Raw genomic sequence first — 25592 nt, forward strand, 5'->3', positions numbered from 1 at the left:
TATTTGGCCACCAGTTTTATGGGGCAGGGGGTAAAATGAGCCCCCAGCCCTGCTAGACTATGTGGTTCCCTCTAAAGAAGATGATGTGTTGCTCTCACCTAGCAGGGTTACAGACTCACTGTGGTGAAATGGCTCAGCTCCAGGACAGTGCAGGCAGATGGCAGTCAGAGGTTCTGTGTCTGCACATATCATTGCATGTCATCACAGGTGCTTACAGATCTCTTTCTGCAGTTCTCTGTGTTGCATTTTTGCTTTACCCACAAAGATCAGAAGGAAATAAGAGAAAAAGAAAAAAAAAGGATATAAAGTGGCTTCCCAACCGGAGGACCAACAGACCAGCAGATTGGCAGCCACCTGTCCCAGTGCCTAGCTGTTATGCTCTATAAAAAGCTAATTTAAGGGTCAGTCATTGAATATTGTGTGCCCCCTATGTATTGGAGGTATCTTAGTTAGCAGAAAAAACAGGGATACTGGATCCTTGCTATGACAAGAATCCGAAGTATTTGTCTGACTATTGTTTTTCCCTCTATAGAAAGGCAGAAACTTTCCAGATGGCTTCAGCTAATGACCAGGTTTCGATCTCATTGTCAGAAGAAAACACCAATGACCTCCCAGGGATGACCTCCAGTGACATGAAGACAGTTCCCAAAGAGGCAGTGTTAAGTTTTCGTATCATCAGCTACCGAGTAAAAGAGAAGATTGGCTTTCTCCATGGTTGGAAAACAGTTGAGACAGAAGTGCTATCAAATATCAAGTATGTTCATAAACTAAACAGACCACTTTACGCACCTGCAGTGAACTTCACAGGTTTTCCTATTACTAGTTTTGCCTATTACTAGTCAGTGGCTTTGAACATTTGGACAGATAAACAGAGGCACATTTTCATTTCTTTTGGCTAAAACTAGGAGTGAACTGATTGAATCACTTGTTAGATGTATGTTTTACATTCACAGGAGCTGCCATGCTTTCTAAAAATGGTTGTACCATTGACCTTTGAGAAACTGAATGATTAATGTGTCACTGAGGTTTTCCTGGGTAAGCCTGATGATTTGGTGAAAAGAGGCCTGGCTGGATGAGTTACTTCATTTTTCATCATGGGGCTATTGCAATTTGTGAAATGGATTATGCACTGATGAATTTTCTGAGACAGACATTTTACCTTTTTAATTTTTTCAGAATTGTCATGCTAATTTATTTGTGTGAACAACTCATATAAACTAGAGACAACTTTGAATTGCATTGGATACATAGTCAACTCTTTTACTTGTTTTAATTATTATTTACTACTGTTGTACTGGGGGTACATTGTGACACTTACAAAAGTTCTTACAATATATCATAACTGTATTCACCCTCTCCACCAGTATCCTTTGTCCCTCTACCCCCATTTTGGAACAGTTTCAACAGGTCTCATTTTTCCATATTGCTAAATCATATGGCAGTTTTATTTTTAGTTTAGCTCTATTTTTAGCTTTTTGAGGAGAGTCCTTACTGCTTTCCTTAGTTGTTGTACCAATTTACATTCCACCAGCAGTGTATGAGGGTTCCTTTTTCCCGACATCCTCACCAGCATTTCTTGTTTGTGTTCTTGATTATAGCCATTCTAACAGGCATGAGGTGGAATTTTACTGTGGTTTTGATTTACATTTCCTTATAGCCACAGATATTGAGCATTTCTTCATGTGTTTTTTTGTTTTGTTTTGTTTTGCCACTTGGACTTTGTCCTTTGAAAAAGCTCTCTTCAGTTCATTTGCCCATTTCTTCATTGTGTCATTGATTTTAGGGGTAGTTTAGTTTTTGAAATCCCTGTATATTCTAGTTATTAATACCTTGTCAGTTATATAGCAGACAAAGATTTTCTTCCTTTTTTGGGCCACCCCTTCAATATTGATTTGAGAGACACTTTAGATTCTAGTGCACTGAATGTACTTTATGTTCTAGAAGCAAGGCAGTTGAAATGATAATATACTGTAAAGGTCCTTTGCATTTTATTTACAGTAAGTTCATAGTCTGTAGCAATTTACTTAACACTTTTTCTCCATTATAAAGACAGACTAGGGATTGAACTCAGGGCTTCGTGCTTGTAAAGAAGGCATTCTATCAGTTCAACCACACCTTCAGTCCATTCTGCTCTGGTTAATTTAGAGATGGGTCTCACAATCTATATGCCCAGCTTCAAACAGTGATCCTTCCAATCTCAGTCTCCCAAGTACCTAGGATTACAACCATGAGCCACCAGCAACTGTCTTAATAGGCAGAAGATATTTAATATAAAGCAATATATGAGGTCCAAATTGATGAGACCTTCAGTTCCAAATAAATGCAGTTAATACCATTTTAAAGCACCTAGAAATCATGATTTTTTTAATAAGGCATGAGTTTGTAAGCCAGAGCATGCTTGGACTTACATGAGAAGAGGGGAGAGACCATTTCTACAGAGCTACTCACTACTAGGCATCACTAGTAGCTCACAGGTGCTGGCTATTGTGGTAGTAATGATTTCTGAAGAATTGTTCCTTACTTCTCTATGGTATTGGGAAGTGATTTTGATTTTCTCAGACAGAATAACCTATATATATATATTTTTGTTTGTTTGTTTGTTTGTTTAATGGGGAAAACAATTATCTATTGAGAAAATAATTAACTTTTCCTGACCCTCCACAGCTGGAGGGGATTGGTTATAAGAGTCCTTTGACTCAATCTGGCTGCACACTTGAATGGAATCTGATGTTTCTCTTGTTTTCTTGATGTTTTCTATGAGACTGTAGTGTTTTCTGTTAATAGCAACCAACTCCCTTGCAGGGCAAGGAATGACAAGATAGGGTAGGATGCTTTGGCATGTGGTTAGGAGAGAAAGAATAAGGAACTGAGAGTTGATGGCTGAGGCCAAGATCACACAGCAACACCCACTCCCATGCTGAAGACTCTTTCTGTCTGTTTCTTGTGTTAGTTAAGGAATCCTGAGTTGGAGAATAAGGAGTGGGATGGTGCATTTAAAGCTTTTATCCTTTGCTATATGCTTAGGTAGAACTGACTTATATAAAGCTGACAAGCTTTTTGTGAAACACAATAATCAGATTTTGTGCTAAAAAAGGTAGAAGGTAGCATGACTTGAATGAACATGTGCAAGATGAAGAGATGTAAAGTGCATACTGTGTGAAGGCACATTTACCTTGCTGATCTTTCCACATCAATAGACTAGTGAGCAATACACTATGGGTTTCCTGTGCTAAAACATCACAATGTGTTTGTGCTGAATGGTGAGCATCTCAGCAATGGAGGAGGTTATTGGCATTTTCTTAGACTTTTTTAGGCTTATAAAGTGCAGACAAATCTTGCAATTCTCTCAGATTCTGCAATTAAAAGTATAGCAAAGGTTAATATTCATGCTTACTCTCATTTTAGTTTGAGTATCCATGAAAAAGGTGGTTCCTCTTTGGCTGTAGGGTTTCCAATTTTTCTCCTGTCTTCTGGCTTTGGATAAGGAGTGTCTCTGGAGAACAGGAAGGGTGGTTTTCACTATCTTATTTATGTTTGGTAACAAAATCACCATTCAAAATAGCTACTATAACCCAAAAAAGCTGATGAAAATCTTGAATTTCCTTGGGAAATTCCTTTCCTTTCCTTTTGTAACAAGAAGTTAAAAGAAAATCTACCCATGAGAATTCAAATGATTTTTCTCCCTTATTTCTAATTACTCTCTAATGTTTAGTTTGTTTTCATATCCAGTGATTGACTTTTCCCTCACCAGTGCTGAAGATCTGTGGAGGAAATTGTCCATTCCACTAGGTGTGTAGATAACCAATAATTTTGAGGGAAATCCATTATTCTCTCTGGAAATTGTTAAAATAATAATTTATTTGAAATAATTTTAAGCGTAAACCTATAAAATATAACCCTTTCATCTAGATTCCCCTCTATCCAGGTGTCACTGCCTTTTCTCCTATCTCTGTGTCTCTTTGTAGCTGTCCTCCTTAGTGGGTTTTGGAAAATTTGAGGTACAGGCTGTCTACTTCCTCCAGAGTATATTCTCCAGAAGGTAGGACTCTGTCATATATAATCATTCACTCCTTGTGACAGTTGTCATGGAAAATGTGATCTCAGAATGAAAGCAGCAGTGATCCTGAGGGCCACCAGTCACTTTTGCTCCTCACATATTTGCCTAACCAGAGCATTATGCCCTTTCAGTATCATACAACTTGTTATTTTCAGGTAACAACCCACTGCAGGTGATGTTAAAGTGATCACATGGCCATGTTCCTGTCTGCCAAACTACACCATAATATTACCAATTTTGTCTTTGTCCTTGATTCATATTATGAGGGGAGATACTCTGACATTATTTTAGAATCCCGTCCTCATTAAACTACAACTCACCAGCTTCAGTCCCCACTGATGTCTCCTACTTTAGTTAGCTACCACTGTCATAGTTGGGAAAAGGCAATTTTCTATTTTCATCATCTCATAATTTGCTTTCTACTAAGAGGAAGGAGCTTCATTCATCATTTCTTCTTCATTTATTGTACAGAATCATGGCATCATGTTCAAATCAATACCATTCATTAGCAATGCATTATTTGTATTTATCTTCATACCTTTATGGTTCTTGATTTGGTTAGTGGGAGAACTCCCAAAGTGAGTTCCCATACTCCTTTCTATCTTTTGTGGGTGTGTAATTTCTGTTTATAATGTTTTCATTGTATTTTATGTATCTAGTTTGTTTTTGTGGGTTCCTACCATTTATTTTGTCTCCCCTAAGTGTTTTTGTGCATGGAGGCTTCAAGAGAAGGCTCTAAGAAGAGCCTCAATTAGAAGTTGGAGAGATATCCATCCAAACGGAGAAACAAGTCACAACATAGAAAGACAAGAAATATGAAAAACAAGGCAACCTGACTTCACCAGAAGTTCTTAAATATTCAATAACTGAATTTAGAGATATCAAAGCAGATGAAATGGCAGAAAAATAGGTAAAAAGTCTAAATCTAAAAATGATCAATGCCTTTGAAGGGTGTCCACTGCCACCGTTGTTGTTCAATATAGTGTTTGAATTCTTAGCCCAAGCAACAAGGGAAAAATATATATATAAAATATATAAATAGGAAAGGGAAGATGTCAAAATATTCCTATTTGCAGATGACATAATTCTATACTTACAATATCCTAAAGACACAGTCAGAAAATTCTTATACCTAATAAACATTTTCAGCAAAGAAGCAGGGTACAAAATCAATATACAAAAATCAGTAGCTTTTTTTATACACCTGTAATGAGAATCCTGAGAAAGGAATGCAGTTCATTCATGATAGCTTAAAAATACTTATGTTAAACCTAAGTGAAGAGCTGAAAGACATAACCAATGAAAATGATAAAACACTGAAGAAAGAAATTAAAGAAGACCCTAGAAGATGAGAAGATGTCCCATGTTCATGGAGTGGCAAAATTAGTATTATGCCATGGCTGTATTACAGGAAATGATCTACAGATTCAGTACAATCCCCATTTTAAAAAAATCCAGTAGCACTCTTCACAGAACTAGAAAAAGTAATCCTAACATTCATATGGGATCAAAATGACCTGCATGGTCAAAGCAATTCTTAACATAAAGATTAATGATAGAAGTATTCCAATACCTGGTTTGGAAATACTACAGAACCATAGTAACAAAAATAATAAGGCACTGACACAAATACAGTCATGTAGACCAGTAGAATGGAGTAGAGGACCCAGAAGTATACCCACACAGTTATAGCCATTTGACTCTCAATAAAGGTACACTGTACACTGGAGAAAGATAGACTCATCAACAAATAGTGCTGGACAAACTGTATATCCACAAGTAGAAGACTGTGCTCTCCATCTCTCACTCTTTACCAATGTCAATTCAAAATGGAACAAAGATCTTAATTTAAGACTTGATATTTTAAAACTACTAGAGGAAAATATACGGGAAACACTTTAAGATGTTGGCATGAGCAATGACTTTCTGAATTGGGCTCCAATAACTCAGGAAATAATACCAAGAATGGACAAACGCCATTGCACTAAGTTAAAATTTTCTGCACTGCAAAGGAAACAACAGAGTGAAGAGATACCCTAAAGAATGGAAACAAAAGTCTTTGGCAGTCATTCATCTCACATGGGATTACTATCCAGAATATATAAAGAATTCAAAACATTAACCTTAAAAGAACAAATAATCTACTCAGCAAGTGGGCAAATATACTGGAAAGACACTTCAAAAGAAGTTAAATTGGTCATTAATGAAATGGAAATGTTGGACATCTTTAGCCATCAGGGAACTGCGAATCAAAATGACACTTAAATTCCATCTCGCCTTAGTCAGAATGGCTATTTTTAAGAAACTACTTTGAAGCCAGCCCAGGCAAATAGTTTGTGAGACCCTATCTTGAAAATATCCATCACAAAAAGGACTGACAGAATGGCTCAAGGTGAAGGTCCTGAGTTCAAGCCCCAGTACTGCAAAAAAAAAAAAAAAAGCTAATGAGGATGCAACAGGAAAAATAACTCTTATACACTGTTGGTGGAAATGTAAATTAGTACAGCCACTATAGACATCAGTATGGAGGATCCTCAAACCCTAAAAATAAACCTACTATGTGATTCATCTATACCATTTCTGGAATAATTGATTTCTTCAAAGGAATCAACATCAACCTACAATAGAGATGCCTGCATACTCGTGTTTATTGCATCAGTATTTATAATAACCAGGACTTGGAATCAGATGAGGTACCAGTGAATGGATGAACAGTTAGAGAAAATGTGGTATACATACACCATGGAGCATTATTCAGCTCTAAGAAGGCACAAAATCATGTCATTCAGAGGAAGATGGATGGAACTGAAGATCATCATGTCAAGAAAAATAAGTCCAACTCAGAAACACAAGAACCACATATTTTCTCTTGTATGTGGAATCTGGGAGAAAGAAAGTGAAAGTAGAATGGGACTAATAAGAAAGAGGAAGAATACAAGGGGGAACAGGAGGAGATATGAGAGAGGGTAATGGGAGGTGAATATGATCAAAATATGTCTTATGCATGTATGAAAATGTCACAATAACCCATTGTTTTGTACAATTTATATACACTAATAAAAAAGTGAAAATCCTGGCTGTCATTATTCTTAATATACTTACTGACTCTGTGGTCAATTTTCTTATTCTCGAATATAAGCATCTGCCTAGCCTCTAGCTGTCTCTTCTCTTTCTCTTACTTACCTACTGAGAAGGTAAGGGGAAGGGCAAATCTTATAGAAATGACTGACACATTTGAACATGGAAAATGGATGAAATATAAATAAGCTTTTTCTCTATTTAGAATGTACTTTTTTTAGTAAGTCAATTCCTCTGATGAACTTTTGTTTATTAGAAATATTTTTTGTTGTTTTCTTAATAGTAATTCTCATTGAAAAAATGTAGAAATTCAGTTATTCAACAAATTTGAATGGCCAATAGGTGCCTGGAATGATGCAAGTTGCTAGTGACCCAAGTAAGTCCTGTGTTCTCAGAAACCTTGATGCTTAAAGGGAAGTTCAGAAAGCCAGGGAACTGTTGACTGTAAAGTAGAATGGGGTCAGCATATTCTTCCTATAAAGGGCCAGATCATAAATATTTTCAGCTTTGAGGCCATACATCATGTTGCAACTAAACTATTTTTGTATCATGTTGCAACTAAACTATTTTTGTAGCATGAAAGCCATTACAAACACAACATAAGCCAATGAATCTGACTCGTTCCAATCACATCGCTTATGAAAACAGATAACAGGTGACCAGCTACAATGTTCTGTAGAATGTGAATTGTAAGATTGATAAACTTTGATTTTTCATTTCTTATCTGCTTGTTTTATTCTCAGCTCTTTCCCATGTCCTACACGAGTGTTTTGTTACATACATAGCAGACTTAGTAATTGTGTTGAGTGAGTGGAGGTGCAATTAGCCTCTACTAGAATTAAGAATACTAAAATTAAGAATTCATGGTGCAATATTATTAAAACAATAATGCCCATGTTTAGTGGCTTTAGTGTCAATACAGGCCCCACAAGGATCGGGTTTGACCAGGTCAAATCATTCTAGATTTCTTGAACTTTATCTGAGTAGGTATTTTTTAAAACCTGGAAAGTTTTTCTGGAAATGAGGCCTTAGTAACTGGCTTGCTTTGGGTCATTTTAGAAGCAGTTACTACATAGCTATGATTAAAGAAGATACATCTAAACTGGGCACCAGTGGCTCACGCCTGTAATCTTAGCTCCTTAGGAGGCAGAGATCAGAAGGATTGCGGTTTGAAGTTAGGCTGTGCAAATAGTTTGAGAGACCCTATCTTGAGAATTCCCATCAGAAAAAGGGATGGCAGAGTGGCTCAAGGTGAAGGCCTTGAGTTCAATCCCTGTACTGTAAAAAAGAAAGATGCATATAGATATAAATGCATATACAGATAAATGCAGTATGAGACTTTCCCAAGTTAATGGGATTTTTTTTTTTTTGGAGTGGTAGGGACTGACTCCAAGATGTCACACTGGCCTGGCATTTGCTCTACTACTAAGATACTCCCAGACCTACTCAATCTTTGCATTACAGGAAAAACCCTCAAAAGAATAAGATATTTCTGTGTTACAGCTTACTCCATGTTTGCAAAATTCTCATTGTATTTTTCTGATGTTTCATGAGTCAGTTAATGAGCAAAGTGAAAACTACATTTCACCTTAGTCCGCTCCCACCATCATTTAATCGTGTTAGTTCAGATACAACAGGCAGTAAAGGCTGAGATCTTTTTGAAATTAAAAGTAGTGTTGCAGGTGTCCTGGCAAGTTTATCACTCATGACAAATGTGTAATCACAGGATGGATTTCTCTGGGCATCACTGCAAGAAGTTTTGACCTCCCAGTTGGAATAGATACAGTTTTCACTGTGGAATCCATCTTGATCTACTGCCCAATGGTAAAGGGAGACTATTTAGACCCCAAGATTTTGGACAGGTGAAGTCAGGCCTGTTATATCATCCCTGTACAACTGCGGTGGTTCTGCTCTTAATTCTCCTTTTTTCCAGTTCATTCTACTTAACCATTCTACCTATAACTTTTACTTTTTTAAATCTCTTTTATTCATGCATGCATACAATGTTTGGGTCATTTTTTCCCCCTTTCCCCCAACCTTCCCTATCCCTCCGCCCCCTCCCTCTTCCCCTCTATCCTCTTGCTTCCAGGCAGAAACTGTTTTGCCCTCATCTCTAATTTTGTTAAAGAGAGAGTATAAACAATAATAGGAAGGACTAAGTGTTTTTGCTAGTTGAGATAAGGATAGCTATGCAGGGAGATTCCTTGTATGAATAAGATTGAATTATTTGTCTCCTTCAGTCTCAGCACAGGTAACATTACCTCCTTTCTATACATTCAGGGTATTCATTACCCTCACTCATATATTTTGTTTGCTGAAACATACTGATGTCCGTGCTCTGCATGTATATCCTTAAAGAATGCTCCCTGCTGGAGGCATGTCCTAGTGCTAAACTGAGCATTTTCCAGTGCACTTACCAGACACTAAAAGGAAGGAAATGATCTGTCTTGAGGTGCATGTTCTGCTTTCGTAACTGGACAAGATTTTTTTTTTTCTTGAGTGTTAAGCAGTGGTAATCCATTCTTATCCCCCCGGTGTGCTTCATTCAAGCCTTTGGATCTCTAGTTAAGATGTGTTTAAATTTTAGTAGTGAGAACACTACTACTGATATCCTATGAATCAGTGATTAATTAATTGTGTAGAACTTGACTAGGTAGCAAGTGAGAGATTTGGAGATACTGATCATCAGACATTAGTAACAAGCGGTTCTGTACTTGACACTGGGTTAAAAGCTATGATTGCAATGGAGATTCTTCATTAGAATCTTTTATTTCAAAGGCCAACCTTTTCGCCTTTGTCATTTTCTAAAAAGGAAAAGAGGTGTTGAAATAAATAAAAGGAATTCATAGTAACCTGTGCCATTTTTCTTATAGAAACCAGTAATTAACATTCTTCGTATATTACACTTCAATTAATCAACATATTTTTTTTAAGAGTTCATGTTTGTTTTATGTCTATAATTTCATCAGTCCACACTGAGTATATGCAATGTGGACACAAAACTGATAAAACTCATTTAAAGTGGAACAGTAAATCAGTATGCTTTTGTGTTTACAGTGGGATAATGAAGCCTGGCCTCAATGCTATCATGGGACCCCCAGGTGGAGGCAAATCTTTGTGAGTATAACAGGAAGTTTAAGTGAACCTTTTCTGTGCAGGAATGGTGTGTATATATTTACTTATTTATTTATTGTGAGACTGAGGTTTCATTTCAGGGCTTCACGCTTGCAAAGCAGACACTCTCCCACTTTAGCCAGACTTCTAGTCCATTTTTCTTTGGTTATTTTGGAGATAGTGTCTTGCAAACTATTTGTCCAGGCTGGCCTCAAACCATAGTCCTCTCAATGTCAGTCTCCCAAGTAGCTAGGATTGCAGGCCCAAGCCACTGATGCCTGGCTGCAGGGTGCTTTTAAATATTACTTTTACATGAGCAGGTGTTGGCTGAGCATTTTCTGTGCATGTCCAGTGTGGTCCTAGATGGCGTGGATAATATGCCATTGGGCTAGAGTGCGGTTTTTTTTCCCAAGGACCAGAAAGCCCTATTAGATTGGCCTTTTAGTAAAGCCAAGCTTTTTTTAAAAAGCCTTTTTAAGACAGGATAATGTGATTGGTGTACAGTGTTGGGCCATAGTATGAGCTAATGGGCAGAGAGAAGGGATAATACTAAAAGTGGGAAGATGAAGCAGAGGTCTAGAGATGGTGTGAGTTTTAGATAAAGTAGCACATTGCCTGGATTTGGTCCATCAAGGCTAGACAGCAGGAAGATCATTTAGCAAGTATGTTCCAGATAAGCTGAAGTTGTCTTCCTTTTATAGTTTTAGATTTTCTTATAGCACATAATGAATAGAAAGATGAGAATTAAATGCCCTGTATAGCTATCCTTATCTCAACCAGCAAAACCCCTTGTTCCTTCCTATTATTGCTTATACTCTCTCTACAACAAAATTAGAGATAAGGGCAAAATAGTTTCTGCTGGGTATTGAGGGGGTGGGGGGGAGAGGGAGGGGGCGGAGTGGGTGGTAAGGGAGGGGGTGGGGGCAGGGGGGAGAAATGACCCAAGCCTTGTATGCACATATGAATAAAAAAATTTTTTAAAAAATTGAAATAAAAAAAAGAAAGATGAGAATTAAATATTCACATATTATATAAACATTTATAAAAATATTTTATAAAGACATTTATATATAAAAACATGCAATATATAATTATATATACTTTTATAATTATATACGTAATTATGCACATAAATATAAATATAATTATACATTTAATTTTATAATCTTATATAATTCTAGTCAAGCCATAGATCTCTTTTTAATGTATATGAAATTATATAATTTTAGTTTAGTCAATACTTTTTTTTTAACATTTATTTTGACACAGGCTTTTGCTACATAGCCCAGGCTGCTTTCAAATTCATGACCTTCCTGCCTTAGCTTCCAAATGCTGGATTTACATTCATGCACCACTGTGCTCAGCTCATAATTTCTTAACTAGTTAATATTATAATATAGGCAGAATTTGGATTATGAGTAGGTGAGGTATATAGACTGAGTTGAAAGAAAAAAGCCACAATAATATACATCCTTTTATAGGTTGTTAGATGTCTTAGCTGCAAGGAAAGATCCACATGGATTGTCTGGAGATGTCTTGTTAAATGGGGCACCTCGACCTGCCAATTTCAAATGTATTTCAGGTTATGTGGAACAGGTAAGTGTTACCATGTTTCCATTTTAGGTTTTCTATGTTTCTGTGTGGGCAAGTGACTTGGTTTCCAGATGATTATATGACAAGCTCATAGAACCAAGTTTCTCTATACGAGTTTTCATAATGTCCCCTCAGGGTGAGGGTGGTGTTAAATGGAAAGGCAGAGTATCAAATACAACACTTGTAGGGTGGTTGTAGTAATTCTAGCAGATACTCATTCCAAAATGTACTACTGTTGTTCTTTCTGTCCTTCCTTCATTCTTCTCCTCCTAGATGTCTTTGGCAAATCCTTGTACAAATGAGTTGGAAATGTTGGTGGTAATCATCACAGCTGTCTGTGCTCTGCTTGACTGTGCAGATGTGGGTAAAATGACTCCACTGTGATCTGCAGGTGTCTGTATGTGGGATTACTGTACTTTTAGAGTTAAAAGTTCACTACTAGGTAGAACTGTAGTTATTTCTATGGCTTAAGTCCCATATATTAGGGTAATAGAGATGATCATAAAAAATCCTTGATATGCATCACTGAAATTCTGTTTTACCTTAAGGATGATGTTGTGATGGACAACCTGACAGTGAGAGAAAATTTACAGTTCTCAGCAGCTCTTCGGCTTCCAACAACAATGAGGAATGATGAAAAAAATGAACGAATTAACACAATCATTAAAGAGTTAGGTCTGGATGCAGTGGCAGATTTCAAGGTAATGTGAAAAACAAAACAAAACTGTAGAATCATAGGCAGGAAACACAGACATCCAGACCTCTTCCTTGTGGATATTATGAACCTAAACAGAATTTTCCTATACTGTGTGTGGAAAAAGTGAGTGCTTTCGGTAATGATGAGAAAACTGACCAGTTTCTTCATAGGAAAGGGATATTCAGCTGCAGACACTGAACAATTGTTGTACCCTGGGCATGGAGTCTGGTCTTATATGAAAACCTCTCCCCACATGGCCTCTTCCACAGGATCCTCACCTACCCTCATTGCTTAAGTAATGGTTCACTTGATTTATGTTCTGGCACTAACTTTTCTTCTTCCTGTTTTTCTCTTTCCCTCTTTAGTTCCTCTTCTCCCTCTCTTCTTCCAGGAGAGTTTTCCATTGCTTTTCAGAGGTACATAACTGGAATTGAGAAGTGACAAGGGCCCAAGGACTCTTGTTGTGTATGTTTTACTTTTCTGAAGTTACTCTTCCAACATTTTATTTGGTCACATTAGGATTTACTTCTTATTTGTGCAGTGCTCAAATTTTTTTCTGTGGCCTTTCTTTTGTTAGTTTTGTCTCTCATCCCCTCCTCTCCCACTTCGTTCTTCCCTTTCGTCAGTATTTATTTCCAGACTTTTATCTACCAGGCTGTGTTAGGCTTTAGAGAGAAGGTTGTGGTCAAGAGAAACAGAGTAGATGATGTAGCTCTTCCTTTTGTGGGTGTTCCCAATCAGGGAGAGGAGTTGAGATGACGTAGTGAACTTTCAGTTGACCCAACACTATGGAGGTTTTGCTGAGCCGACTTCGGAGTGTTGGGTAAAAATGAGCCATGTAGACTGAAATGCCTTTGTGTAACTCTTGAATTCCCATCTTAGGTGATAAAGAATGGGGCTTCACTGGCTGCTGCCATGGTACTTGCCACAGCCTTCATGTAAAGAATATTTTGTTAGGAATAACCCAGAGACATCGTCATTTACCACTCACTTTTTATCTAAGTGATTGAGTTCTCTTTGTTTTGGCTTTGCCTGTCCTTAATTTTGTCTTTGCCATTGGGAACTTTCATTGACACTCTTCCACTTTTATTAGTCATTGTCCTAAGCTGCCATCTTAGATTTTCATGGAAAACCTAGGAAGTTGTTACTGGTGTCCTATAACTCATGCAATCTAAATAATTGAAATAATTGTAATATTTTTACTTTTTATGATATTTTAAATGAAAAAGAAATGTAAATAGTCTGATTACTATAATTATGTGATTGTCAGATCATAAGTAAAATCATATAATTACTAATACTGTTCATCTAGATTTCTCAGTTGTTAAATTCTTATCCAGTAGTTACTATAGCTATTTGTTACTGAAGTATTTTAAAGAAAGTCATACAATATTTCACCCTGAATATCTACTATGGATCTGTAAAAAGAAGCACCTTTGCCTACCCTGCCTGTAATACCATTATAGCTAACAAAATGACCAGCCTCTTCACATCATCAGCATGTAAAGCCCATATTCATTCACATTTTCCAAATTGTCTTCATGTGTTCTAGTTCAGTTGTTAATGGGAGGAGCTCAAACATTTGATGATTGTCTCTTCAGAGAGTCTTTATTTCACAATCATTTCCCACTTCCTGCCTCCCTTAAATCGCTTTGATCTCCTCAGTACACCAATGACATCCACTAGTTGAGATTGAGCCAGTTACCCTGTGGAGCATCCCCCCTTCTGGATTTGTCTGGAAAGATGAATCAGGGATTCTTTTGTGAGTTGGTGTGTAAACAGCATCAGTTTGGAAAGCCTCGTGGAGATTGAAAAGGAGTGAATACTTTGTGGAAGAACATGGACTTTCCTGGCTCCAAGTCTTCTTGGGGATATTTTGTGGTGTATGGAGGGGATGTATTGTTATAAGACTAATAAATAATAAATTACTATAGATGCTTTCCATTTCTGCACCTGTCATTTTTTTTTTAGGTAAGGTCTCACTGAACAGTCCAGGCTTGCCTCCATCACATGATCCTTCCACTTCAGTCCCCCAGTAATGAGATTACAGACGTGCACACCACACCTGGGTTCCTCCTGTCTTTATCGCCTATCTTACAGTACTATTTCACTATGTCAAGGTATCTCAGGTTTTTCTCTTCACAGGGAGAACCTAAATACTTGACTTGACAAGGAATATAGAGAACTGTTTAGAGCATGGGCTTCATATTAGGTGTCACCACTTAGCAGCTCTGATTTGAGTCTCATATTACACATCTTGCAAAGAGAAACCTTTTTCCACCTGTCCATTTTTATGTTGTTCTGAGTAATAAGCATAATGAGACAAAGTGTTGCTTTCTGAGTTGCCACACCTTATTTCACCAAATGATAAGTGTGTCCCTGTTTGTACTTATTGATAATGATAATAAGATGTCTTTCAGGTTCGTGCTAGTAGAGAAAGAAAAAGGACTATGATAGGAATTGAGCTGATCACTGATCATTCCATCTTGTTCCTGGATGAACCGACAACTGGTTTAGACTCAAACACAGCAAATGATGTCCTTCGGCTGCTGAAAAGGTAAATGCCATGGGAACATTTTTCTTTCATTTATTAACTATCTGGTAACTTGTATGTACCAGATATTCTTGGTGTGGTGGATTCAGAAGTAAACAGAATCTCTTCCTTATTTGCTGGACAGTCAATTAACCAAAAAGTATTATCAAGAAAGATGATGCAAAAGGCTGGGTGATGGTGGCACACACCTGTAATCCCAGCTACTCGAGAGTCAGATATCAGGAGCATCAAGGTTCAAGGCCACTCAGGCAAATAGTTTGTGAGACCCTATTTTGAAAATACTACCGCGTGGGCTGGCAGAGTAGCTCAAGTGGTAGAACACATGCCTAGTAGCATGAGACGCTGAGTTCAGAGCCCAGTGCTACCAAAAATAAATAAATAAATAAATAAATAAGAAAGATGATACAAGAACATAAAGAAAGATGCTGTGGTCAGGTGGGGTCCTGTTCTAAATGAGAGAGTCAGGAAAGATCTCAAGCATGTGATAAGTGAGCTGGTAGTGAGTGAGTAGGACCTGCTTACGTCTGGTAGAAGAAAGTAGTAGTTGGACGTAACAGCCAGTGACCCCAAGACAGAGCACACCTAATGTGTCTGGAGCATTAAAGAGAGCAGAGGGACAAGAATCCAGTGACCTAAAAGAATGGAAGTAAGCTGTGTGCTCTCAGAACAAAACACTATAGATTTTGTGGCTAGGATAACAGAAATGAATTTTTTTTACAGCTCTGGAGTTCTAGATAGCAAGGTATCTGCACAACTGTTTCTGCTGAGGCCTCTCTCATTGCCTTGGAGATGACTGTCTTCTCCCTCTGTGTGTGTCTGTGTCCTGATTTCCTCTTAAACGGACCCAGCCAGATTAGAACCCACTCAATGGCCATGGTTAATCTTAATTACTTCTCTAACAATTCTGTCTCCAAATGTTGCCACTTTCTGAGAGATTGGAGTGAACATTTCAACATATTAGTTTTGAAATATCACAATTCATCCCACCAGTTAAAATTAATGTGAAGTAGAGTTGGGTTGGTGACAAATTACATACAACTGGTAGGCCACTGTGATATGTATGGCTTTTCCTGTCTGTAGGACATATGGGAAGCTTTTTGAGAGTTGTAGAGTAGAATAATGGCAGCTACAGAGAAGACTGTTCAGTTGGACCAAGGAGATGCAAGGGCACCAGGAAGGAGGAGAAGGAGGAACATCGTGACTTAAATAAGATGGTCAGGGGGAGAGGTGGGTGGGTTCTCGTTCTGTTTTGAAGATAGAACCAATGGGATTAGATGAAGAATTGGACCTAGAATATGATGATTGAGAGAATGACTCCTAAGATTTGGGGCCTGACAAGGGGAAGAATGAAGTAATGAAGTGGCATTTCCTTCTATACAGAAAGAAGACCATGGACGGAATGTTTATAGGAACAGTTTCAAAAGTTTTTTTTTTTTGAGCGCCTTCTACAGCATTAATAAAAACTGATGACAAACCAACATAAAAGTGCCAAGAAGAGTAGAGAGAAGCCCTACTCCCTCACCCCGATTCCCACCTGTCCATTTCACTGTCCTTGCTGGGCCCGTTCCCCTATATGCTAGACACACCTACTCCATGGCTTTCCCTCTCTCTTGCTACCCTGCTTCCTGTAACTGCATGCTGCTGTGAGCACGTGTCTTCTAGGAGAGAAGAAAAGGGAAGGTGGGAAGATGTCTAAGGCTTTAAACATGATAAAGTTGAGATGTCAACTGCATATATAGTAAAGATGCCAAGTTGTACTTTGGAGTTTAGGTCCTGTTAGAAAACATATTCATGATATTTTTGTAACCTGTAACTCTGGTAACTGTGTTCTTTAGGGAAAAATGAATTGATACAGAATACCATTATTATTTATGCTTTTTCTCTGCATAAAACATAAGCATTTCACTGTGTAGTCCATGCTGACCTTGAACTTTTAATCCTTCCTGTTTCTGCCTCCTCAGTGCTGATATTAAAGTTGTATACAACCATATCTAACTAACCTGTTAATAGCAATTTTAAGAGGTGACTATGTTTCTTCTACCAAAAGTACTGATTCCCGTGAAAAGTAGTTTATTACTCTTTCTGCCATGGAATCAGACCACAGATCAAATCCTAGACTTGCCCTCATTTACTGTGACCCTTGTCCAGTTGCTTAACCCTGAAAACCTTATTTATAAAAGAAATAATAATGTCATAACTGCCTTATAACAATACTGTGAAAATTGAAATAAGGTTATCCTGAAGCGATTTACAATGACTTAGTAAATATTAATTGTATCACAAGGGTAGAAGACTGAAAACCATTTCCTAAAGGACAGAAGATATAAGTGATCAATGACAACAGGGCATTTGACCATTGCTTTAATACTTAGTTCATCATTCTTACACTTGAGTACACTTACAGATTACTTGGCATGCCTGTTAATCATATGGGCTCCCTGCATCCACTCACAGAGATTCTAGTTCAGTGTCTGGGAAGATGGAACAGGAATCTGTTTGTGAAAAACATTCTAGTAGATTCTAAATTTTCAATGCACAATCTTTAAAGTCCTAATGTTTGAATAAAAAGCATTGAATTTAGGCTCCCCAATTATTAAGTAGAAAATATGAGATCAGATGAGACATTTGTACGAGAAATCCAAATTGAACAGGGAGAAAAGGATCTACTAGCAGCGATAAAGTATTTTATCACAAAATACAAAGTTCAGATGTTTGATGACTTGTGTTTTCCCTCTTTTAACTTAGGAAGGCTAAGCAGGGGCGAACAATCATCTTCTCCATTCACCAGCCTCAGTATTCCATCTTCAGGTTGTTTGACAGCCTCACTTTAGTGGCCTCAGGAAAACTAATGTTCCATGGGCCTGCACAGGAGGCCTTGGGATACTTTGAATCAGCAGGTATGGTTGACTTTCATGTTGTTGGTGCTTTATTCATAGATTCCTGGAATAGAGCAGAGGAGTCTGCACTGGGATATTTGAAATTTGCATACATGTACATTGTCTTCCACCATTCTAAAACACCTTTGGTGAAAAACAGATCACACTAAGGGGAGGTCATATATAACTGAGTGAGGGTAGAAGAAAAAAGTTAAGAAGGGGGATATGCTTAATGTACTTCCTATATAAGAATGAATACAGAATTTTTTAAACTTGTTTAAATCACTGTAAGATGCAGACTGAGGTAGAAAGGAGAAAAATAGAGGGAATTAAGCAATCTGGGTTATAATATATATACATGGAAATGTCACAAGGTAATCCTTGTAGAGCTATCTTGGGGGTGGTGGCTTGTACTAGTGGTAGTGGGTAGGATGTGGGAAAAAAATCGTAGGAGGGTGAATATGGTACAAATTCTGTGTACACATGTATGTAAATGAAAAAGGAACCTGTTGAAACTATTCCAAGAATGGAGGGAGAGCAGATAAAAGAGAAAGTTCGAGGGAGTGAATTTAATGATGATATGTTTGATATATTGTAAGAACTTTTGTAAATACCACAATGTACTCCCAGTACAACAATAAAAAATTAAAAATAAATTGCAGAAAGAAAACAAAACACCTTTGGTCAGTTTGGTGTGAACATTTTTGTTCCTCTTGGAGCATGTGTTATTTAGGATTCTTTCTACTTCCTGTCCTATATTCATATGCATGGGTGTGTCTGAGTGTTTCTGCTGGGCCTATGTCTTTTCTGCTTCCAGTTATGGTGACCTTCCTGGAAAGCTCAGCAATAAACCAGACTCACGGCCAGGTATTCTGTCAATTAAACAGTTTTAGGAAGGCCCAATCTCACTGTCTTCTTGACCATATAAGAGAGCAGGTTTTTCCATTTGTTTTCCCTGGCTTGTGATCTTGCTCTGCCTTGATGATGGGTCATGGAAAGACCACTTAATGTTCTCGTAACATTAGATTGAAGATTTAGTCTGTGACTAGGTTCAGTGACCTGTTAGTCAATGCAATGGTTAGGCCCAAATCTGACTTTGAGGGATCAATATTTCTGGAGGTCAATTCTTTCTATTTCAGATTTTATGTGTGATTTTTCCAAATATCTCATACAGACCAGGTCATTTTGGAGATATTTGGATATAATTAAAGATGTTTCTCCATGACACCAAATACAGTTTTGAATATTCACCTCTTTCTTAATTTCTTTTTATTTAATCTCTGTTATTTAAAATTATTCAAGCATAGATGAGTCTAGGAAGTCCAGGTAAGATGATCTGAAGAGTCAGAGGTCAGGACAAGTTCAGATGATTGTGCCATAAGAAGCTGAGGTCCATGTTCAGGTGTGCCCTGGTGGCTGCTCTGGGGATGTGTTCTCCACTAGAAATTATGGCAGTATGACAGGCAATAACTGAAACCTTTGTATTTAAATGGAGAATCAATCATTTTAAAGTTTTTTAAATTTGTTTTTGAATTCTCATACATTAATAACAAGAGATTTCATTGTGATAATTCCACACATGCGTATAGTATACCTTGAGCAAGTTCACCCCCTCTACTACAGTCCCATTCCCCCTCTCCTACTTCCCTTCTTTTCCAAACAGTGGAGAAGCAATCACTGTTGGCATGTGCACTGCTGTTGCAGCATCCCTTAGGTGGAGTTGCAGAGCACAAGGAACCTGCACAGTGAATGCGTTTTTTTCTTAGACCTAGCTTTGGGTTTATGAAGAAGCACTGAGAAGCACCAGAGCTTCAGTAGCTGTTTTGGGTTTCATGATTATGTATGATGCGTAAAGACATGTGTATGATGTTCTGAAGAATCTAACATTGGTGTTGTGTATTTTCCTTTCTTGCTGGGAGACAGTTGTTGAAATATTGTGTGGATCAGTATATAAAAAGAAAGATATAGTAGTAAGAGGAGAGAGAACAAGAAAAAGAGGAGACCTTGTTAGAGTCTCTCTTCTGTAGCCTCACCTTTCTCACCCTCTGAAAAGTGAGTCCTTTTTATTTTCCCAGACCATCAGGTCTGTGAACTTGGGTTGCTTTCTTCAGTAGGTTATCAGTGTGGCACCCAAAACAACCCTGCAGACTTCTTTCTGGATGTGATTAATGGAGACTTCTCTGGTGTGGCATCAAACAGAGAGGAAGAAGACTTTGAAGGTATGTGAATCTCTTAGCTCACAGATTTTTCCTAGTTGATTTTTCTGAAGTTTAACAGTGTGGTCTGTCATTGAGACATGGCTTTGTGAATTCACATTAATGCAGCATTCTGACACTGATGGACAGATAGACTATTGTCCTTGAGTGCTCTGGGTGTTTTTTATTTAATTTACAAATAAAACCTGTAAATGTATGGCATTGTTAGTTTTAAGGGGAGTTTCAATTAAAAAATCAATATTCTCTCTCTCTCTCTTTGGTGGGCCTGGGGTTTGAACTCAGGGCTTTGCACTTGCAAAGCAGATGCTCTACCATTTGAGCCAGACTTCAGTCGATTTTGTGTTGGCTATTTTGGAGATGGAGTCTTGTGAACTATTTTGCCAGGGCCATCCTTGAACTGAGATCCTCTTGATCTCAGCTTCTAAAGTAGCTAGGATTATAGATGAGAGCCACTAGTGCCAGCTTTTCTTTTGATTTCAGACAGGGTCTGGCTGTGTAGCAGGCTGGCTTTAACCTCATGATCCTTCTGCCTCTGACATCCAAGTGCTGCTATTATAACCATGTACCACAAATAGTTTGTTTATAATATTTTTAAAATAAAAATGACACTGTGCATTTTCACATAGTAGAAAGCTACCACAAGAATTTTTAATAATTTTTTTATTATTAGGATATATTTCTTTTAAGGGGGATTCATTGTGACACTTCAGAATAGGCTTACATTATACATTGGTTAGATCACCTCTACCATCTCTTCCCCTAACACTCCTCCCACCCCACTTTAATTGATTTCAAAAAGATTCATAGTTCTGTTTTGTACGTGTATATGAAATCTACCAACAATATTCCCTCTCCTTAATCTCTTTCATTCACCCTCCCCCATCCCACAAATACTTGCCAAAAAACTATACCTATTTTACACTCCTGTCTTTCGTTATTAATTTCTTTAAGTTGATGTTCAAAGGGTTTCTCAATGCATCCCTGTTAGGAGTATACTATACTTTGATCCATTCAAACTCTTCCATTGCTCTCCCTTACCCATTCCCTTCCATCCCCCCACTTTTCAACAGCTTTCAACATATATCCTTATATATTCTACCTCTATGGATGTTCTGTATTATGATATTGTTGATGCTCTGTCATTCTCTTTTCCTTTCCCTCCTTCCTCAAATTCCATAGTGTAGATCCATTATTACAAACATGTACTACATCTGAGTTTGTATATGATCATGTTTGGTTTTGTGTATATGTTTATCTTTTGGATCTATCTTCCACATATGAGAGGAAATATTCAACCTCTATCTTTCTCAGCCTGACTTACTTCATTTAACATAATGTCCTCCAATTGCATCCATATAACTTCAAACTACATCATATCATTCTTTCTGATGGCTGAGTAAAACTCCATTGTATGTGCATATATATATATATATATATATATATATATATACACAGATGGATAGACAAATACATAGATGCAGATATATATGTATATATATAGATACATATATAGAGAAGAGAGATAGATATATGTCTATATATACAGTTGCATATATAGATATCTACTATCTATCTATCTATTTATCTCTATATATACATATCTATCTATCTATCTATTCTTGACCTATTCATCAGTTGTAGGGCATCTGGGTTGTTTTAATAGCTTCCCTATTGTGAACTGTGCTATGATTAACATCAGTGTACAGGTGTCTCTATTGCATCCTGACTTACGTTCCTTTGCATAGATGCCCAGGGGTGGTATCACTGGATCATATGCCAGTTCTATTTTTATCATTTTTTAGAGATTTCCACACTGTTTTCCATAATGGTTGTACTAATTTGCATTCCCATCAACAATGTAAAAGTGTTCCTGCTTCACTGCATCCTCACCAGCATTTGTTGTTTTTGCTCTTGAAGATGGCCATTCTAACTGGGGTGAGATGAAATCTTCATGTTGTTTTGATTTGCATCCCTTTAAAGTTGAACACTTCTTCCTGTATTTATTGGCCATTTGCACCTCTTCCTTTAAAAATTCCCTATTCAACTCATATGCCCATTTCTTCATTGACTTGTTGATTCTTTGTTTTTGAATTCCCTATAGATTCTGGATATTAGTCTCTTATTGGGTGAATAGCTGCCAAAGATTTTCTCCCATTCTGTGGGCAGTATCTTAAGTCTAGTGACTGTTTCTTTTGCTGTGAAGAAGCTTTTTAGTTTGATGCAGTCCCATTTGTTCATTCTTTCTCTTAGATGCCGAACAGTTGGAATTCTATTTAGGAAATCATTCCCTATGCCTATCTATTCCAGTGTGTTTTATACTGCTTCCTGTAGTTGTTTCAAAGTTTCAGACTGTTGAGTTGATTTTGGTACAGGGTAAGAGACAGGGATCTAGTTTCAGTCTTCTACATGTGGGTATTCTGTTTTCCCATCAGCATTTGTTGAAGAGGCTGTCTTTTCTCCATAGCATGCTTTGGGCTACTTTGTGGATAATCAGTTGCCTGTAATTGCATGAGTTTATGTCTGGGTCCTCTATTCTAATCCATTGTTCTTCATTTTGGTTTTTGTGCCAATACCATGCTGTTTTTATTGTTATGGCTATGTATTATAGTTTGAATTTGGGAATTGTCATACCTTCAGCATTGGACTTTTTGCTCCAAATTGCTTTGGCTATTGAGGTCTTTTTTTTCATATGAATTTTAAGATTTATTTTTTTTATCTCTATGAAGAATGTCATTGGGATTTTGATGTAAATTACAATGAATATATAGATGACTTTTGGTAGTATAGCCATTTTCACAATGTTGAGTTTAGGTTATCTTCCCATCTTCTAAGTTTTCTTTGATTTCTCTCTTCAGTGATTTGTAGTTTTCATTGAAAAGGTCTTTGGTTTCCTTCATCAAACTTATCCCAACATATTTTTTGAGGCTATTGTAAATGAGATTGTTTCCCTGATTTCATTCTCAGTCTGTTCATTGTTGGTGTATAGAAAGGATGCTGATTTCTATATATTAATCTTGTATCCTACTACTGTGCCAAGACAGTTCATGATTTCTAAGAGTTTTTGGTGGAGTTTTTAGGATCTTTTAGGTATAGGATCATATCATCTGCAAATAGGGATAATTTGACTTCTTCCTTCTCTTTTGAATCCCTTTTATTTCTTGCTCTTGTCTTATTGCTCCAGCTAGTAATTCCAAAACTATATTGAATAGAAATGAGGAAAGCCAGCATCTGTGTCTCCTTCCTGACTTTGGTGGAAATGGTTTCAGTTTTCCATTTAGTATAGTGTGAGCTATATGTTTGTTGTATAACCTTTATTATATTAAGGAACATTCCTTCTATTCTTAATTTCTTCAGTGCTTTTATCATGAAAGGGTGCTAAATTTTCTCAAAGACTTTTTTTGCAAACACAAGATTTTTGTATTAAGAATTATAACTGTGTATGTTAGAAAAGTCTATTTTAAGAGTTAGGGTCCAAATGTTAAGAAAAGTGCTGTGAGTTTACTGTAACCAAAGATTATGGCAGTGTTCAGTCAACTAGCTGTGTTTTATTTCATGTAAAACAATGAGAACAGCAGTAATTGTTTTGTGGGCATGATTTAGAATGTGGTGTCATTCAAGAAAGGAGTCGCAGAAAAATGGGTTAAATCAGCTGTCAACTGTTAGTAGTGTTTCCCTTCTTTATCCATTTTCATTCTAAAGCCAATGCGACTGAAGAACTTGCCAAGACACAAAAGCCAGGCATAGAACAATTAGCTGAGTCTTATGCCAACTCCACCTTCTACCGAGAAACCAACACTGAATTAGACAAACTCTCACGGGTTCAGGAGGAGAAGAGCTTGGCCTTCAAGGAGATCACCTGTGTCACCTCCTTCTGTCATCAGCTCAGATGGATTATCTGGCGTTCCTTGAAAAATTTGAAGGCTTTTCCTCGGGTTACTTTACTTCAGGTAACTGACCAATTGTTTTAACTCAACTGCTAAATACTGATGTGGTAGCAATTTGGCTGTATGTGGTGAGGCTCAGATCACTTTTATCTTCTTCCAACCTTCCATTTACTTGTCATTTCACTACATTTGTGACATAGAAAAAGTCAATTGAAAAAGAAAAATACAATTAGGTTTTTACTGTGGAAAGTTTCTATTGTGCCTTTTGTTTTCTGGACAACTGGATTCAAAATTTGGGTTGATTTAGAGAAGCTGTAATGGATAATCTGAGAACTTTTTTTCAAAGGTTGTAAGCATTTCAGTCACATTTGGGGTTTTCCATTTTCATTCACAGGCTCGTTCCACAAGTTCAATATAAGATCATGTGTTGCCTTTAGGGACTCCAATACAGTAGTGAACAAAATGTGTAATAACAAATATCTCTACTCTCATGAAACTTATTTTCTCATAAAGGCAAAGAGATGATAACTGAATAAAGAAATAAAATTTATTTATTAGTGGGAAGGATTAGGGAGATTCTCTTCTATCTCCTCCTCCTCCTTTTTCTTCTTCTTCATCCTTTCCTTCTTCTCTTTCATCTCCTTTTCCTTCTTTTTCTTTTATGCAGTGCTAGGGATTGAGAGTTGCTTCTTCAGTGTGATTTATGGATTGAAGGTTTTTGTGAGACTGAGATTTGAACTTGGGGCTTCATGCTTGCATAGTTGATCCTTTATGGCTTGAGCCACACCTCCATTCCATTTTACTCTGGTTATCTTGGAGAATGGATTCTCATCAACTATTTGCCAGGGCTGGTCTTCAACCTCAATCCCCTGGTTCTTGGCCTCCCAAGTAGCTAGGATTATAGACCTGAGCCATTGGCATCTGGCTTGGGTTTTTCTTAGTTGCCTTTAAGAGTAATTTACGAGTGTCATGTTCTAAGAAACTTGAACATTACTTCTGGACAGGTCACAATTAGAACACACTTATTTACCAAACACAAGAATCATTCCTGTTTTGGTGGTATGCTTCTTTAGGATGTAAACACCAGACCTAGAGCCTCCAGGTTTCATGTTCAGCCTACCTGCTTCATCAGTGGACTCAATTCCACAGAAGAAATTTCACCAGAAGTAGTCTCTAGAATAAGAGTAGAAGCTCATATTCCTCTGAGTTTAGTGGAACAGCTCTTGTTCAGGTTTGTAAATGCTAAAATGTTAGATTCGGGTAGACAAACCCCTTTTGGTAAAGGCCAGATAGTAAATATTTTATACTTTTCAAATAGTATATGGTCTCTGATTCATCATCAACCCTACCATTGTATTGTGAAAGCAGCTGTAGGTAATAAATAAATAAATTAGCATAGCTGTGTCCCAATATAGCTATAGTCATGGACCCTGAACTTTCAGTTTCACATAAATTCCACATTTCAAGAATTATTTAGCTTGACTTTTCCCATTCTCCAAGCCCTTAAAAAATATAAAAACCAT

The 25592-nt window shown here is 37.3% G+C and overlaps 1 protein-coding gene across 5 annotated transcripts in view; it reads left to right on the forward strand.

The window, feature by feature from the left end:
• Positions 1 to 25592, forward strand: part of LOC109679387 (broad substrate specificity ATP-binding cassette transporter ABCG2-like) — a 65397-nt gene that overhangs the window by 21875 nt on the left and 17930 nt on the right. For 4 of the 5 annotated variants that reach the window (XM_074041781.1, XM_074041782.1, XM_074041780.1 and 1 more), the window contains 8 exons: positions 533 to 754; positions 10193 to 10252; positions 11731 to 11845; positions 12391 to 12543; positions 14960 to 15096; positions 17839 to 17990; positions 20084 to 20188; positions 23885 to 24132. In XM_074041781.1, the coding sequence (XP_073897882.1) occupies positions 552 to 754; positions 10193 to 10252; positions 11731 to 11845; positions 12391 to 12543; positions 14960 to 15096; positions 17839 to 17990; positions 20084 to 20188; positions 23885 to 24132 (1173 nt within the window). In that variant the 5' untranslated portion in view covers positions 533 to 551. The remainder of the gene's footprint in view (positions 1 to 532; positions 755 to 10192; positions 10253 to 11730; positions 11846 to 12390; positions 12544 to 14959; positions 15097 to 17838; positions 17991 to 20083; positions 20189 to 23884; positions 24133 to 25592) is intronic. The other variant, XM_074041783.1, reaches the window with a different exon arrangement.

Source organism: Castor canadensis, chromosome 9 (genome assembly GCF_047511655.1).
Source record: "Castor canadensis chromosome 9, mCasCan1.hap1v2, whole genome shotgun sequence".
Lineage (NCBI taxonomy): Eukaryota > Metazoa > Chordata > Mammalia > Rodentia > Castoridae > Castor > Castor canadensis.